Source organism: Triticum urartu, chromosome 1A (assembly GCF_056163025.1).
Source record: "Triticum urartu cultivar PI428250 chromosome 1A, HENAU_Tu73, whole genome shotgun sequence".
NCBI lineage: Eukaryota > Viridiplantae > Streptophyta > Magnoliopsida > Poales > Poaceae > Triticum > Triticum urartu.
In genome coordinates this window covers 152,757,879-152,773,893 of record NC_141873.1, presented here as the reverse complement: position 1 = coordinate 152,773,893, position 16,015 = coordinate 152,757,879, and the positions used below count along the sequence as shown (strand labels likewise).

The 16,015-nt window shown below is 43.5% G+C and overlaps 2 protein-coding genes across 16 annotated transcripts; one reads left to right on the top strand and one right to left on the bottom strand.

The window, feature by feature from the left end:
- Window positions 1–269: 269 nt before the first annotated feature.
- Window positions 270–6,508, top strand: LOC125552696 (uncharacterized). Of its 15 annotated transcripts, none has more exons than XR_015599408.1 (4): window positions 270–843; window positions 944–1,062; window positions 5,305–5,471; window positions 5,579–6,508. XR_015599408.1 is itself a non-coding variant. In XM_087516251.1 (3 exons), exons 2-3 carry the CDS (start codon window positions 1,050–1,052, stop codon window positions 6,049–6,051), a joined length of 486 nt encoding a protein of 161 aa, XP_087372377.1. In that variant the 5' UTR covers window positions 278–843; window positions 944–1,049; the 3' UTR covers window positions 6,052–6,508. The 15 variants fall into 15 exon arrangements, 2 of the variants coding, with proteins under 2 accessions (XP_087372377.1, XP_087372378.1); XR_015599411.1 differs by lacking the exon at window positions 5,305–5,471 and adding an exon at window positions 5,130–5,239; XR_015599403.1 differs by adding an exon at window positions 4,948–5,034 and having other exon boundaries at window positions 5,130–6,508.
- LOC147990429 (uncharacterized) lies at window positions 2,627–3,620 on the bottom strand. Its single transcript, XM_087542805.1, has one exon. The coding sequence runs from the start codon at window positions 3,587–3,589 to the stop codon at window positions 2,627–2,629; it is 963 nt and encodes a 320-aa protein (XP_087398931.1). The 5' UTR covers window positions 3,590–3,620.
- Window positions 6,509–16,015: the final 9,507 nt, after the last annotated feature.

Here is a 16,015-nt window from a genome sequence, read left to right as displayed (position 1 = left end):
CACTAACCACATTCTGATTTCGATTGAGATGAGTAATACGAGTCAGACGAAAAGACCTCAAATGCTTGATCTCCGTTACCAAAGACTCGTAGGCTCGGTAAAAAGGATTGGCTAGAAAGTAAGATTTAAAATAGATGTTTTTATTATAGATTATACGTGCATTGTACGTGCATGTTTACTAGTGATAAAAGAAAATCTGCATTGCGCGTACATTTCTTACTTTTCTACGGAATTAGCCGGCAAACCAATCCCGAAAAACATGTCGCGAGGACATTTTTACAAAAAAAAAAACTCTAGCTTCTCCCGACCAAACCTGCGCTCCTTGTCGTCCTCCTCCGACAGAAGCAGCAGCTGCGCTGCTCTCCGCCGCCGCAGCTTCCCTGCTCCCCGCCGCCGCAGCTGCCCTACTCCCCGCCGCCGCAGCCCCCCCGGCTCCCCCGCTCTCCCGCCGCAGCTGCCTCCTGCTCCGCTGCCGCAGTTGCCGCCCGCCTGCCTCCCCAAGCTCCCCCCTTCCTCAAAAAGACCTTCAATTTCCCCAGCTACCGCCGCGCTCTGCTCCGGCTGCGCCGGAACTGCCGTCGGAGAGCCCGGAGGCGCCGGATCTGGACCACCAACAACAACGTAAAGGCCGATGAGCAGCCAGGTGTCGTCCTCGCCGTCGACGACGACGGTGTCGTCGACGCCACGGAGCGAGGGCGAGATCCCCCAGTCGGCCAACGTCAAGAGTTTCGCCTTCACGGAGCTGATTTTCAGCTGGCTGCTGCTGCTGCTGCCCCCGGTAGCGCCGGCACCGTGCTGCCGCGTCCGGCACTCGCACCGGCGGCCGGCGGGGCACGCCTTCAAGTACGCCGTGCGCTACGTCCTCGTGGACCTCGACCACCTCGTTGTTGTTGTAAATTTTCCTCATTTGCGCTGAAGTGAGTCAGTTCTTTGTTTGATGAAGGCGTCTACTGACGGTACCCAAGAGCGTGGGGTACGATCAGAGAACAAGATGAATAATCAGCTACTGCTATGACGCAGCGGTGCAAGAACAAGATGAACACCTCAACATGTGCATTGCTGGTTAGTGTTTACATCTCCATCTTCTCTGTTACTCAAATGTTCTGAACTTTCTGAATCTCTGAACCACTTTACTGAATGTGAGTAAAATCTGTTCATTTTCTGAACCACTTCACTGAATGTGTGTAAAATCTATTCATTTTCTGGTTGGAATATTTGGACTAGTTCTGCTAGTTTAGAGTTTGGAGTATTTGCACAGTTAACTGAACAATTTTGCACAGATAACTGAACAGTTTTGCAAGCATTCGATCTATGAACAATTTTGTTTTCTGTAAGATTTATACTGTCTCTAAATTCAGTCATGAACTATGAACTCTGAAATTAGTACTGTCCCAATAGCATTTTAAATATTCAAGTTAGGACTGCACTTTTAAAGTTCAAGATACTCCTGTAAATTAAACCTCAACTTGCAGAGTTGTTGTTTTTAGTTAACTGAAATTATAGTGACTACTCCTACTTTTTCCTTCTCCTCTGTTCTGAAACTTCAGCTATCATATCTACAGTACCTAGCTACTGTCAGAACAGAACACTGTATATCTATAGCTTCATTTTAGAAATTTAATGAGTGCATTTCTAAAATGGCAAAGATTATGGCGCAAAGATTAGTTACATCACATCAAGCATGCCATTCCATCTTTGATTCTGTTTTTGATGGAGTACTAGGTAACCTTGTGAAGTGAATAATGAGCATGGGCAATAAATATCCACTACTACTCCCACATTATGTCTTTGATTCTGTTTTTGATGGCACTAAATCTTGAAAATACTAGCAGAAGTAATATTGTCAACCACTGGGCCCCAAGGAGATATCATCATCAGTAGATATCTACAATTTTATTACTGGAGCCACCATACAAACCATGCAAACCTCATACTCTTTTGTTAGCTGAGAAGATCTGCTCTAGCATTTAGCATAAGGATTACCACCACTACTATCTTATGTTGTGTAGGTACTTAGAAGTTAATTAGGATCTTAGCTTAGAAGACCTGCTCTAGCACTAAGCAGAAGTTAATTTGGAGTACTATGACTTTTTGACAGTCTGTAAAACGGGGCACTTGCTTCGCAGGAAAATTGAAACTGAAAAATTGCAAGAGTTTTGCTTGATGTTATACTGCTATCTCATATTGAAACTGAAAAAGTGAAAATTTGTAAGAGTTTTGCTTCATTTGGAGTACAAGTCCAAATCTGTATTGACAATACATGTTCTATTTTTCTATTGTTGATCAGATCCATATTGTCCTAAATTGCAAAGTAAGTTAGCACAAATTCAGTTTTAATCCAAATTATTCAAATAAATCCAAATATTTTAAATTAATCCAAATCAATTCAAATAAATCCAAATAACCCAAATTAATTCAAATAATCCAAATTAATCTAGTTAATCTAAATAACCCAGATAATTCAATTAATCCAAATAACCCAAATTCAATAACACAAGGATTAGACAAGGCATACATAAGGAGATGACATAAGAGCCTCTTTATCCCCTCTTGACACAAGATTACACAAGACATACACAAGGAGCACCTGACTACATGACATAAGGGCCTCTTTGCCCCCTCTTGACTACATTCTTTCTCTGGCCACTTCTTCCCTTCCCTTTACTTTTTTTCTTTTCCCTTCTCTAGCTAATTCTTTCCTTTCATTTTCTTTTCCTATTGCAATTTCCATTTCTTCTATAGTGGCCCTAGTATCAACAACTACCCGACTGTCGCAATATACATTGGTTATTTCCAGTCCAGCATTTTGAAAGCGATCCTTGTGCAAGTGGGGCAACTTATATTGATTTCCTCCTTTGTCTTTCATAACTTCAAACATAACTGCTTCTAATGTGATAAAGCTTCTGTGCAACTTGTCGGGATCGTAGTTCTCGAATTCCTCTTCCACACCCTGTACCAGTTCTTGGATGTTTGTAGGTGACCTGCAGTCGGTTAGAGACTGGAGAGAGTTATGGAAGCAGAGGTCCAAACAATTTAACTCAGGGCTATTTGGGGGCTGTTGTAGCAATCGGATGTCAAGATCAGTTTGTTCCACAACTTCTCGAAAAGCTACATCATTGGGAAGGACATGAGGCTTTGCGTTATCCTGTTGGATGAATATTGTTGCTCCCTCATCATCGTCAGGCCACTTATCCTGAATTGTCGGGATAACCTTATTGATCAGATAATCTCTGCACACAGGCCTGGTTACTTTCACTGATGTCAACACTTTTGTTCCCTTTGTTCTGTTCTGACTTGTCCGCTTCGCCTCACTCTCTTCGACGAATGCCCAAATGCCGATCTTCCCATCGAATGTTAGCTCCCCCTCATTGTTATATCGAGGCCTGGCAACAGCTGTTAGGAACATTACCTTCCCAATTTTGTGAGTGTTTGACACGGTGCGCTTTGGTTCAGGCTCTCTTGGAAGTACATAGTAACTATTCTTCACTCTCGTCATGTCAAACCACTTCTCATCGATGTGAACCATATTCGTCATTGGTTTGAACATAGCCCGAGAAGTTGAGATCGAATTGTCATCGACCATGGACATACAAAATTTCAATCTCGCAAGCTTGTTCTCTAGCTTGAGGTGAGGCTTCACAGTGCTTGTGATGCGGTTGAGCTCATTCAACTGGAACCTCTTATGTAGGGTCGATCGGGCCACACCTAGAGACCGTGCCAGAGATCGAATTGTTCTTCTTTTATTCAGTGGGATTGTTGAGGTCCTCTCTAGATCTAGCTCCTTTCTCTTTCGGCCAGATCTTCCCGGCTTCTTGCTTGAGACATCTACTTCTTTGCCATCGGATTTGCTTTTTGGTGTCTTCCCAGATTCTTTCAACAGATCGTACACTTATGTCCAACAGGTTTGAGACTAGCAGCTTGTCGTCTGGTTGAACAGACCCATCTCTGAGCTCGATTACCAGCAAGGCGAAGTAAACACCATGCCTCTCCTTATCTGACAATTCTCTTCTCTTCTCTTGAAGTATCCAATTCATAACTTCATCCTCTTCCTCTTGAGCTTCATCCTCTTTCCCTTCATCTTCTTGAGGCATCCAATTCATATCTTCATCGTCTTCCTCTTGAGGCATCAAGTCAAATCCATAGATGCATTCTTTGCCACTTGAGGTTCCTCCTCTTGAGGCATCAAATTCAAATTAATACCTTCATCGTCTTCCTCTCGAGGCATCATGTTCAAATCAATAGTTTCATGTTCTTCCTTTTGAGGCATCAAGTTCAAATCCATAGTTATGTTTCCTGCCATCAATGACAAAAGATGAGTACACCATGGTACCATAACAAGAATACACACACACAAAATGAGTATGCAAGTCAAACAAGAAATGCATTTGCACTAGTCAGACAAGAATACACACACACACAAAGTAGTAGTAGGAGTACTACTGTCAACACTTTTGCACTAGTTCTGCTAGATATGATCATGAGTAGATATCTACAGTTTTACACTGCATTTTAACTGAATTTTCAGATTATGATCATGAGTACTCCATACACATGTCCAGATTAAACAAAAAGTATCATGTTCAAGCCAAATTTTGAAGATTGCAAATGACCATGACCATGATCAGCAGCAATTTTGAAAGCAAAATTCAGTAAACAAAATTCTGTCAGTCCTGTCATTTTGTTTTCAGTCAGATTTGTATCCGCTGGGCACTTTAAATTTAGATTAATTCAGATCCATGTTGTCCTATATTGCTTACTGCAGCTAGAGTGGAAGTAGGAGTAGGAGTAGCTTCAACTACAGCAGGAAAAAAACTACAGTGGGAGTAACACTGTAATAGTGTCCTTGGAGTAGCCAGAGGACATGTGTTGATGATCTGCTAGGAGTATCGGTTTGGAAATACTTTGGCATGGTTGAACCGATGCTTATTTTTGTTTTTCTCTCTGCAGGAGCAGATTTCAGTTCAGAAGCAGATTTTGTGTTGCAATCATCACACTTAGGAGTAGTTTGTCATTTTAAATGGTCATTTAGTTTCAGTTCAGTTAACACTTCCTTGCTTCAGTAATTAGTTCCTGATATTGTCCAACATATGTGAATTAGTTCCTGATATTGACATTAATTTTTCATGTAGGCTCAATGCTCCTGATATTAGAGCAACTTTTCATTTCTGAAACTTTTAGCCTCAAATTGCAGACCTCCTGGTGCATCCCTTGAATAACAAAACATGCAAAAGGCTGGGAGGTCTGAACTCTAGCCTATACCTTTTGTGACAAATTTAGTAATCAACTGTTATTGCTTTTTTGTAGAGGCCCATCTTGAAGCATCTTTACTATAGGAGTACTCTGTTTAGAACATGAAGCAAATTCAGTAGACATTTTTACAAGAATTCAGTAGATTTCGTCATTTGGATAGGAGTATTTTTCTGCTCCATTTGTCAATTGGATCAAGATGCTACTCTACTTCACCATAAGAAGTATTTTTCTGCTCCATTTGTCACACAGTTTTACATCACCATCATAAGCAGAAGTACCAATTGAAGTTTTACATCACCATCACACAGTTTTACTGTACCTTCTTCAGGGTGCAGTGTAGTAGCAACAGCAGCACGGGCAGGGTCAATGAGCATCAGCACGGGCAGCTCAGTGGAGCAGCAGCAGCACGGGCAGGGTCAGTGGAGCAGCGGCAGCACGGGCAGGGTCAGTGGAGCGGCAGCAGCACGGGCAGAGACCACCGGCGACAAGGGAGAAGCAGCCGCACGGGTGTGTCGGCAGGGGAGAAGGAGCAGTACGGGTGCGCGGGCGTGGGAGATCGACGAGGCCGCGCTGGAGATCGAGGATCACGTGCGCGAGCTCCTGGTCCACCGGACCATGGAGGCAGGCTCCGGCGACGCCGATAGGGGATCACGGCGGCGCATGCGCCGGAGCTCGAAGAGGATGCACGGGAGCACGAGGAGGATGTGCGCGGGCTTCAGGAGGATGCGGGGGAGCTCGAGGAGGGACGTGCACGGCCTCGCGGAAGACGTAGCGGGAGAATTCGGCGACGCCCGCTGGTAATCGAAGAGGGAGAGGACCGCGGCGGCGCAGGTCTGGGCTGCGGCAGTGGAGGAGGTAACTGCCGATGGCGGCGAGAGCTTGTACTTGGCGACGGCGGAGGAGCTCAGCTGGGCTCGCCGGCCCCTAGCGAATCACGCAGCTGGGCGGCACCGGCCCCTGGCGATGCGCAGGCGACGGACGGAGGAAGAAGACGGGGCGGAGGGATTTGTTTGAAATGCTTTTGAAACCACGAGGTTTTTTTTGCAAAATTACCAATGAACTATGCCCGCGACATGTTTTTCGGGACGGAGGGAGTATTTTGTCAGATATTTTTTGTTGGTATAGAAAGACACATCATCACAGTGTTAGCACTAGCTTATCCATTGGTCATAATCACAGCGAATCGAGAGAAATGCATGAAACACGACATTGTAATTCGAAGACAGCAATTGAGCAAGGTCGATGCATATTCAGCTTTTTTTTGTGTGTGTGTGTGTGTGTGGACGCATGTTTAGTTTGTAACCTGCTAAAGTTCTAAATTATGATATGTTTCTTCGCGCCAGATAAGTCTTGATGCAATCCAGTCAGCTGGATACATCACAATTAATAATAACTCAAGGTACCTCAAGAAAAACCAAGCGGTCAGCTTGGTAAGCTACCAACAAAAATTACAATGGAAGGTGCCTCAAGGAAAAAAACAGAAGTGATGAAACAATCCAAAATGACAGCAACCAAGTTGAGAATTGAATATAAATATTCATTTATTCACGACAGTATATATGTTTTCTTACATATATATGAAACTGGTGTGCCTTTCATGACATATTCTCGAACAGAAAAAAAAAAGATACAAATCAAGGCAGTACGATTCAAGAGCATGTTGCGCTTTTCATGGTTACATGTATATGTTTTGTTTAACCTAAGTAGCTAATCTTTGTGGCACCAGCTAGCTAGCCAATATGTTGAACGGCATATGCGCCATTCATGTAGATCGATATGTGTGAAATGTAGAGAAAATATATTCACTTCAGTAGAGGATCGGCGAGCTAGTGGTGACCGACTCCGGGGCTCGGAACTGAGCCCTTAACGACGACCTGGCTAGCACGCCTACGCTTGGCACCGGTGATCTCAATGTTCCCAGCAAACGTAACAGGGATTGGCGGTGGTGGCGCCCTGAACACTTGAAGCAAATCTGGAGATGACGAGTATCGAGGTGGGCTGATCGTCTTCTCAGCGAGCATCTGTGGTTGATCACTTGGCATCATCCTAGCCTGCACAACAGAGTGCGGCAATGCCAACGCAAACAAGGAAAGTATCATAATGGCACGCGAGGAAGCCATGTCAATAAAATCGATCGAGCTAAGTTCGAAGAGTCTAATGTGAGTGTATATCTGTACGAAATTCTTTGTGTAAGAAGGAACGGAATGGGTTTGTCGTGTGTGTGCAAATATGCGATGAGGTGAATGTGAGCAGCCTGGGCATGTATTTATAGGTGACGAGAGGTAGGAGTTGCAGCTGGCCACCAAGTATGTGCGACTGTGTGTGGAGTGGCGGTGATGATGGAGTTCGTGGCTTAGTCAACTTAGTGAGAACACATCACTATCACGTTTTCTTTGGACCGACACAAATAATAGAGCTTGTTTGTCAAGTTCATTTTATCGGGCACTTGGTAAAGATGAAAAAAGTCGAGTACATCGGAAAAAACCACCGGAAAAATAGCGCGCTATAGTGGCGCAAATAGCACGTTGTAGTGTGTTGAAAAATGGCTCTTTAAATAATTCAGTGTATAATGTCTCGTTAATAGCACGTTTTAGTGTGATGTAGCATTGCTAATAGACTAGGCTATTTTGCTATACCATGCTATTTTTTTCATTGGAAAAAACATAGCAACGACAAAGAACTCGGCAAAACGAGCACATTGCTGAGTGCAACACTAGGCAAAAACCTAGAACTCGGCAAATGGCTGGACACGAGTCCCAAGTGGCGATAGCTGAGGCCTGAGGGAACATTGACGTTGTCATAGTGTTTGATGAGTTGGGTCCTCGCAAAGATTTTGCGTCAATAGTGCTCTTTTACTTTCTTTCTTTTGTTTGTTTTATTATTCTTTCTATTTGCCGAGGGGAGTAATGTCTTATTATTATTTTACCGTTTTATTTTCTCCTCTTTGTACTTTTTGCATTTTTTCTTTGCCGAGTAGGTGTTGGACATTTTTTTTTGTTATTTACCATTTTATTTTCTCTGTTTGCAATTCTTTATCTAGTGGCGTACTTGTCAAAAGCATTTTATTAGTTTACTATTTTTTCTCTTATTTTTATTTTTATCTACACTTTTCCGAGTGGTGCACTGGGCATAGTTTTCTAAAAAATTTACTCTTTCATTTTCTTTTTTATTTTCCAAATGGTGTACTCAGCGAAATCCCTTTTTTATTTTGTACTTTGCTTTATTTCTTATTTTCCAAGTGGTGTCCTCATCAAAAGCCTTTGTTTTGTTTTTCTTTGTTTTTATTACTCCTGTGAATGCTTCTCTAACCCCATAGGGAAACAACTCTCAATTGAGGAAGATTTCTTGTAGGTTCAAATTGCAAATATCTCGAATGGGGGAAATAATTCTACATATTTTGAATATTAGCATTATTCTTCTAACCATTATGTTCATGATTCTGGGAAGAATTTTTTTTGCATATTCATTCATCTATGCTAACCCTCTTCGGGGAGAAACTCTTATGGTCTTCAATAATATTCCTCTAATGTTTTGCGTATATCAAATTCTTCTCAGCCATCCATCAAGATGTGGGTAGTTAAGAAGAAGAAGAACTAATTCTTTTGTAGGACTATGTCTCCGGTTGCACTGAGTGGGCCATGGATAACGGATGCACTAATCATATGACCAGAGACAAAAGCTTATTCACCAATCGTAAATTGTCTACTTTCTCACATAAGTATACCATATTTGGCAACAACAACAAAGGAAAGGTAATTGGGTTAGGTAAAGTTGCTATCTCCACAGAGAAAAATATTGAGAATGTTATGCTTGCTCAATCTCTTGGATTCAATCTTATGTCCATTGCAAAACTATGTGACTTGGGAATGATGGTATTATTCTCTATCACGAGATGTGTTGTATTTATGCAAAATGATAACACTTTTGTCTTTGAAGGCCAAAGAAAAGGTGATTTATATATTATGGATTTCTGTAAGGGTCCCTCAGTTTCCACCTGTTTGCTTGCAAAAGCTACAGAGGGTTGGTTGTGGCACCGAAGACTTGACTATGCAGGTATGTGAAACTTGCACGCACTGGTGAAGAAGAAAACACGTCATGGGAATTGCCGATGTTAAATTCGATAAAAAATGCCTCTGTGGTGCATGTGAGGCTGGCAAACTCGCGAAGAAATCTCATTCTGCGAGGACTATCATGACCACGACAAGATCACTCGATATTATTCACATGGTCCTCTTCCGAGCGGAAAACTACTCTAGCTTTGGTGGTAATCACTATGGACTCGTAATTGTCAATGATTTTTCTTGATTCACCTAGGTTTTCTTTCTAAAGGATAAATCCAGGAGCCAGCAAATCAACAAACGTTTTGCCAAGAAGACTAAAAAAGAATATGATTTTGCCATCAAGCACATAAGAAGTAATATTGGCATGGAGTTAAAAAATACAAATATCAAGGACTTTCTCGATGACAATGGCATCACCCATGATTTCTCCGCAGCTTATATTCCGCAACAAAAATGGGGTGGTGGAGTGAAAGAATCAGAACTTGAGATGACATGCACCATGTTTAATGACTACAAGGCCCCAATTTGATTGGGCGGTTGACATCAACACCGCGTGCGATATCACCAAACGAGTTTATCTTCACAAATTTCATAAGGAAACATCTTATGAGCTTATAACTGGTAACGAGCCAAATGTTTGCTATCTTAGAGTCTTTGGTGCTCCTAGCTATCTTAGAGTCTTTGGTGCTCCTAACATAATATGAATTACAATTGTAAGTTTGCACCTAAAGCTCAATGAGGGATTACTTCTTGGTTATGGCTCAAATTCGCAAACTTACAGAGTTTATACTCCCACTCCGGGAAAGCTATGGAAACTATAATGTGCGGTTTGATCAATCTAACGACTCCAAAAAAGAGCACCTACCAAATGTGCTAGATGAACCTCCTCTAGATGAAGTCATCTGATCAATGGCTATTGGAGAGATCAAACATATTGAAGCAAATGCTTCAGATTCCTTTGATGATGATTCTCCTATGTAATGATCAATAACTCATAATCAAGCTACCGTCGAGGAGAATGCTAGTCCCAAAAACAATGTTAATACAGATAACAATTCTCAGCCCGAGAATAATATTAATCAGGAAGTGCAACCTGAAGGAAATGTCGGACCTCCTCTATGTTGAGTTGCAAATCGAGTGGACATCGACATGATTCTTGACAACATCAACTAACCAGGTCCAACCACTCTTCCCCGAGCTCAACTAGCTAACTTCTATGAGCATTTCTATTTTGTCTCTATCGAGGCACATCAAAGTTTGATGAAGACATGAAAGACTCTGGATTGGGTGTTGGCCATGCAGAATTCAGTTCAAGCACAACAAGGTGTGGAGTTTGGTCAAGCAACAAGGTGCAAAGGTGGACAAGTATACACATGATGTAGAGATATGATATGGAGGAATGTGGTAAAATCAAAGCACCTCCTTCAAGAAAGAAGAGATAGGAAGGCCAAAATCATACCTAAAAGCATGACCCAAAAATCACCATCTCCTCAGGGTGAGGTGACGAAGACCGCTACACCGGAGAAGGGGCACAACAATACCTGTCTTCTGGGAGAAGGCCACACTCAAAAAGGTGATTGAAGGACAGCGAAGACGTGATAAAAGGAGAGGGCGAATACACAGGTCTTGCATCAAGAGCTAAATCTATGGCTAGAACGCCCACACTTTGAATATGCTCTATCAGGATAGAAGGATGGGCATTTGGCTTGAAGATGGACAAGTCGTCTTAGTATTGAAAACTGCAGGATATGGGAAAATGGCGGGATTTTACGGAAAGTATCCTCGCATGCCACATAACAGAGGAAGAAGATTGCGCCAAAAAATTGACATATGGAAATTTCTAGACAAAGTCATATACATGAATCTTCCACCTATCGACCCATACTTATAAGTATAATCACATCAATGAGAAACATCAAGAACGAGTTGCCACTACATGAAACCCAGAAAATGAGACGAAAGAGTTCACGAGTATCTATATCAATACTCACGAACCTTGATCTATCACGAGCACTAGTGGGTGGCTTGTTAGTGATAAGTCAAATGACTTATATGCATGTCTCCCTTTGATGCCAAGGTGGGGCCAAAAATTCCAAGACACCCAACGGGCATATCAGGAGGAGTGACACGACATCAGTAAGAGGATTAGCATCATATGATGCCAAGGGAGCCAGAAAACACTCTATGACATAGAAAAAGGGCCAAAAATGTGTTGTGTACCAACACCCAGTCCAACCCCTATCCTTGCATGCCTCAACACATTGACATGGATGTCTTCCATAAGGATGGAATAAGACCTCTCGCTCACCATAGTTTAGCTTATACCACATAGTGGGATTCCGACGCTTAACGACCAAATATGCACCACCGACATAACTCGTTGACTCTCCCTGACTCCTTGAGTCTCCCCTCCCTAAGACTATAATCTCTTGTATTCTCCATACATATAAGAAAAGATCAAGGCATGAAGTAAGGCTTTTATTTATTGTGGGAGCTTGAACTTGGGTAAATCGCATCTGTGATCTATGTCCAAGACCCCCAGGTCTCCTGATGTGACGCCCCTTCGCCTAAAAATTCCATGTACTCCCTCTAGTACCGTTGTTATGATCGTTTAAAATCCCTCCACAATGTGTGTCAAATAAAATCTTATTTTTTACATAATCACATTAATTTGGACAGGTAAATTACAGACTAACTAGAATATTTATGTCCCCCTTGCAACCATGGAAAATTATCTAGCCATTGAAAAAGTTATGTTCTACCCCTTTGTAATTGTAATGTCCCAACAAAAAAATGACAATGTTGGTTGTAGGATCACCCTCCTATATTATATTAAAAATATATGTTGGAGTGATGAAGAACAGACAGTTTAGTTACTCTGGTTGTACATCTTTCAAACCTCGATTTTACTTCTCCCTCCATTCAAGTGTGTTGGGCACTTAATAGAATCTAGAAATTCCAAAAGTGTAGGTTGTATAAGTCATTATAGGTTTATTAATATTCGTCATTAACCCTGCTGAAAACACTAGACCATGCATACAATCCTCTTTCTCTCAAACTTAATGCCTATTGATTAGGTGCTGATATATGTAGCGCGGGGATTCGTTGCATGGTATAAATTTACATGTATGGCTTAGCTAAACCATGACATCCATTAATGTGAGATTTATCGCAGCGTTTTGGATGGAGAGATTTGTGTGGTGATTGGCTTCCTTTACTGTTCAAATTATTTTCCTAGTCAAATCTTCTTGCGCCTGGATTGTGATGCATCTCCTTAGGTGCCTAACACACCTGGATGACAGGAGTAATACTAGTTGAAAGACGAAAAAGAGATTTTTATACAATGACATGATTTAATAACAGCTCCTTCCTACATTAGAAAAAGAATATTTAAGTCATCAAGAACAGGCGGTAGAGTTACTTTGGTTATACAGATCTTAAACCTAGATTCTACTAATGCCAGTTGAGAGATGAAAAACATATTTTGTACGACTACCTATTTTATATATTTTTAAAGGAGGTTGAAACCCCTGGCCTATACATCTAAGGATGCACACATCCATCTTTATTATATTATTCAATAGAGCCTGGTAAAAATATACATGGTTCAATCCAAAGCCACCTTTCTGGCGACATTTGTCGCTACACCCACACACTTCATGATGTGTCTTGACCTCGCACAACACACACCGTCTAATCTGGTGGCCTCGCAAGGCTGCCCCATGATGAGCCAAGAGCACAAACAAATCTAGTTGACCCTAAGTACGCACCTCATGTGCACACTTTAGAATCCACCGATGCCATCTTCCATCATCCCATCTTCAGGAGGAATCAACTCATTGATCTTGCCAAACCCAATTGCCGTCGACACTACCACAACGCCAAATAGCACCGCCACCCATGCACTCCTCCGTCAAATCCGTCTCTGAGACTCTGCTGCACGATGCCACCGAGACCCATTGTCGCCGACGCGGTAAATGCCATGTTGCTTCACCTCCTGATGACTCCATTAAGAATCTCCAAAACAATGCCCACAAGAGTGATAATGACGCCAAAGGAGTCACCTCGTCCGATATGGGAGATCCATATCAAGGGTTTCCCCTCGTACCAGCTGACGACCTGCAAGTGCACATGATTTAATTGTATCATTTTCAAAGTACGAGTATCAGCCCCGTAGGAAGCACAAGAATAAGTCTTTGTCTCTTGCAATGATTTAAATTGCAGCGCCTGCAAGTTAGTTGTGATCTAAAGCAAACTGGAAACAAAAGTTTTAGAATATTGGGTGATTGTTGCAAGCGAGAAAATAAACGACAAAAGTAAAATAAAGTACCGCGCGACATGGATATCGGTTGTTGGAGTCGATAGGACTAAAGTGTTCCAGGGAGTCTGGATTCCCCACTAGTATGTATTTAACACAACCGATGACTAGGCATAATTCAAAGTCGGATTCCTAAGCCACTTTATATGTTTATCTCTATTGGCAGAGTCAATTACAGATACATGCATACATGCAGCAACCCCGTATCATGTATGCCACTACCGTTTATCCCCACCCCGTTTACCGAATGGTAATTATGGGTCGCCTCATGGACACATCTACGGTGCTCTGTGTTAGAACCAGGATATTGGGGCAACTACTCGACACCCTTGAGGGGTGCGGCTATCTCATTATATATAAGTACCAAAGGGTACAAGTACAAGTACAACACGTATACACAAGTCTACGTATACATATACAGTCTAACACCCTCCCTCAATCTTAACTGTGGCCTGAAGTACAAACTAAGTTAGGATTGCGCCTGCAGCCTACAAACTGTGGTTGTGGAAGAGGCTTCGTGAAGATGTCAGCAAGTTGATCCTTTGATGATATGAACTTGATGCTCAATAAAGTGGCTTCTTCTGTGCAACACGCTCTCGAACAAAGTGATAGTCAACCTCAATATGTTTTGTCCGAGCATGAAACACTGGGTTAGATGATAAGTATGTAGCACCAATGTTATCACACCAAAGCACTGGAGAATGAACCGAAGGAACTCGCAACTCCCTCAGCAAGGACTGAACCCAAATGATCTCAGCTGTCGCATCAGCAACTGCTTTGTACTCGGCTTCTGTGCTGCTGGGAGACACCGTAGCCTGCTTGCGAGCATTCCAGGCAATCAAGTTGGGGCCAAGAAACACTGCGTACCCCCCCGTGGATCGCCGGTCATCAGGACTACCAGCCCAGTCTGCATCGGAGAAGGCTGAGATCTCATAAGACGGCGCACGCTGGAGGAGCAAACCATGAGATGCAGTGAGACATATATAACGCAGAATGCGCTTCACAGCTGACTAATGGGATGTTGTGGGCGCATGAAGAAACTGACAGAAACGATTGACTGCATAAGAGACGTCTGGTCTGGTGATAGTAAGATACTGCAGGCCTCCAACAAGACTACGGTACTCAGTGGCATCATCAGAGGAGAGAGGGTCTCCATCAAAGGCAGACAACCGATCAGTGGCAGACATAGGAGTAGTGACAGGTTTACACTGCAGCATACCAGCACGAGGCAGCAAATCCAGAGCGTACTTATTCTGAGTAAGAGTTACTCCAGCAGAAGACCGTGAAACCTCCAGACCAAGAAAGAAGTGCAGAGCACCGAGATCCTTGACAGCAAAATCACCACTCAATGCAGCCACAAGACGGTCTGCCGCAGCATCTGAGGAACTGATGAGAATAATATCATCAACATAGACCAGTAAATACATCGTAACCTCAGGGCGTTGAAGAAGAAACAGTGATGTGTCAGCAGTAGAAGGAATGAACCCAAGTGCTCGCAAAACCGAACCAAGACGTGCATGCCAGGCACGGGGAGCCTGCTTAAGACCATAGAGCGCCTTAAAAAGACGACAGAGATGATTAGGACGTGCAGGATCCACAAACCCTGGTGGCTGACGCATATAAACCTCCTCCTCCAGAACTCCATGCAAAAAAGCGTTCTGCACATCAAGCTGACGAAGAAACCATCCTCGAGTAACAACAAGGGATAGTAGTAGACGAATGGTAGTGGGCTTGATAACTGGACTGAACGTGTCTTCATAGTCAAGACCATATCTCTGTTTGAAGCCCTTAGCCACTAGCCTTGCCTTGTAACGCTCGATGGAGCCATCAGCATGCCGTTTAACTTTAAACACCCACTTAGAGTCAATGATATTGACTCCAGACACTGGAGGAACAAGCTGCCAGGTGTCATTCTTCAGCAATGCTTGAAACTCCTGTTCCATCGTGACACGCCAGTGGGGAATGCCTAGTGCAGCCTGAAAGTGACGAGGCTCAGCAGTGGGATCCGTAGCAGCATGAGCCATGCATGCGGCGAGCCACGCAACAGTCCCATCGGTCCGAATCTTAGGCTTAAAGACACCGGTCTGACTGCGCGTGCAATGTCGAGGAGCAGCAGGTTGTGGTGGCGACGCAGGGCATGATGCAGGCGACGAAAGAGGCGACCCCGAGTCGCCAGGGCTCACGCCAGAGCCACCGGGCGTCGGAGAGGCGGGCGGTGTGGCGCCCGACACGGCCACGTCGCCCAGGTCCACGCCGGAACCGCTGGGCGCAGAAGGAGCAGGCGATCCCGGGGTGGCCGGCCGGGTGGCCGGCCCATCGGGAGCCGAAGCCGGCCCATGCGAGCATGGCGTGGCTGGCCCAGGAGCGACCTCCTGCGAGGCCAGCT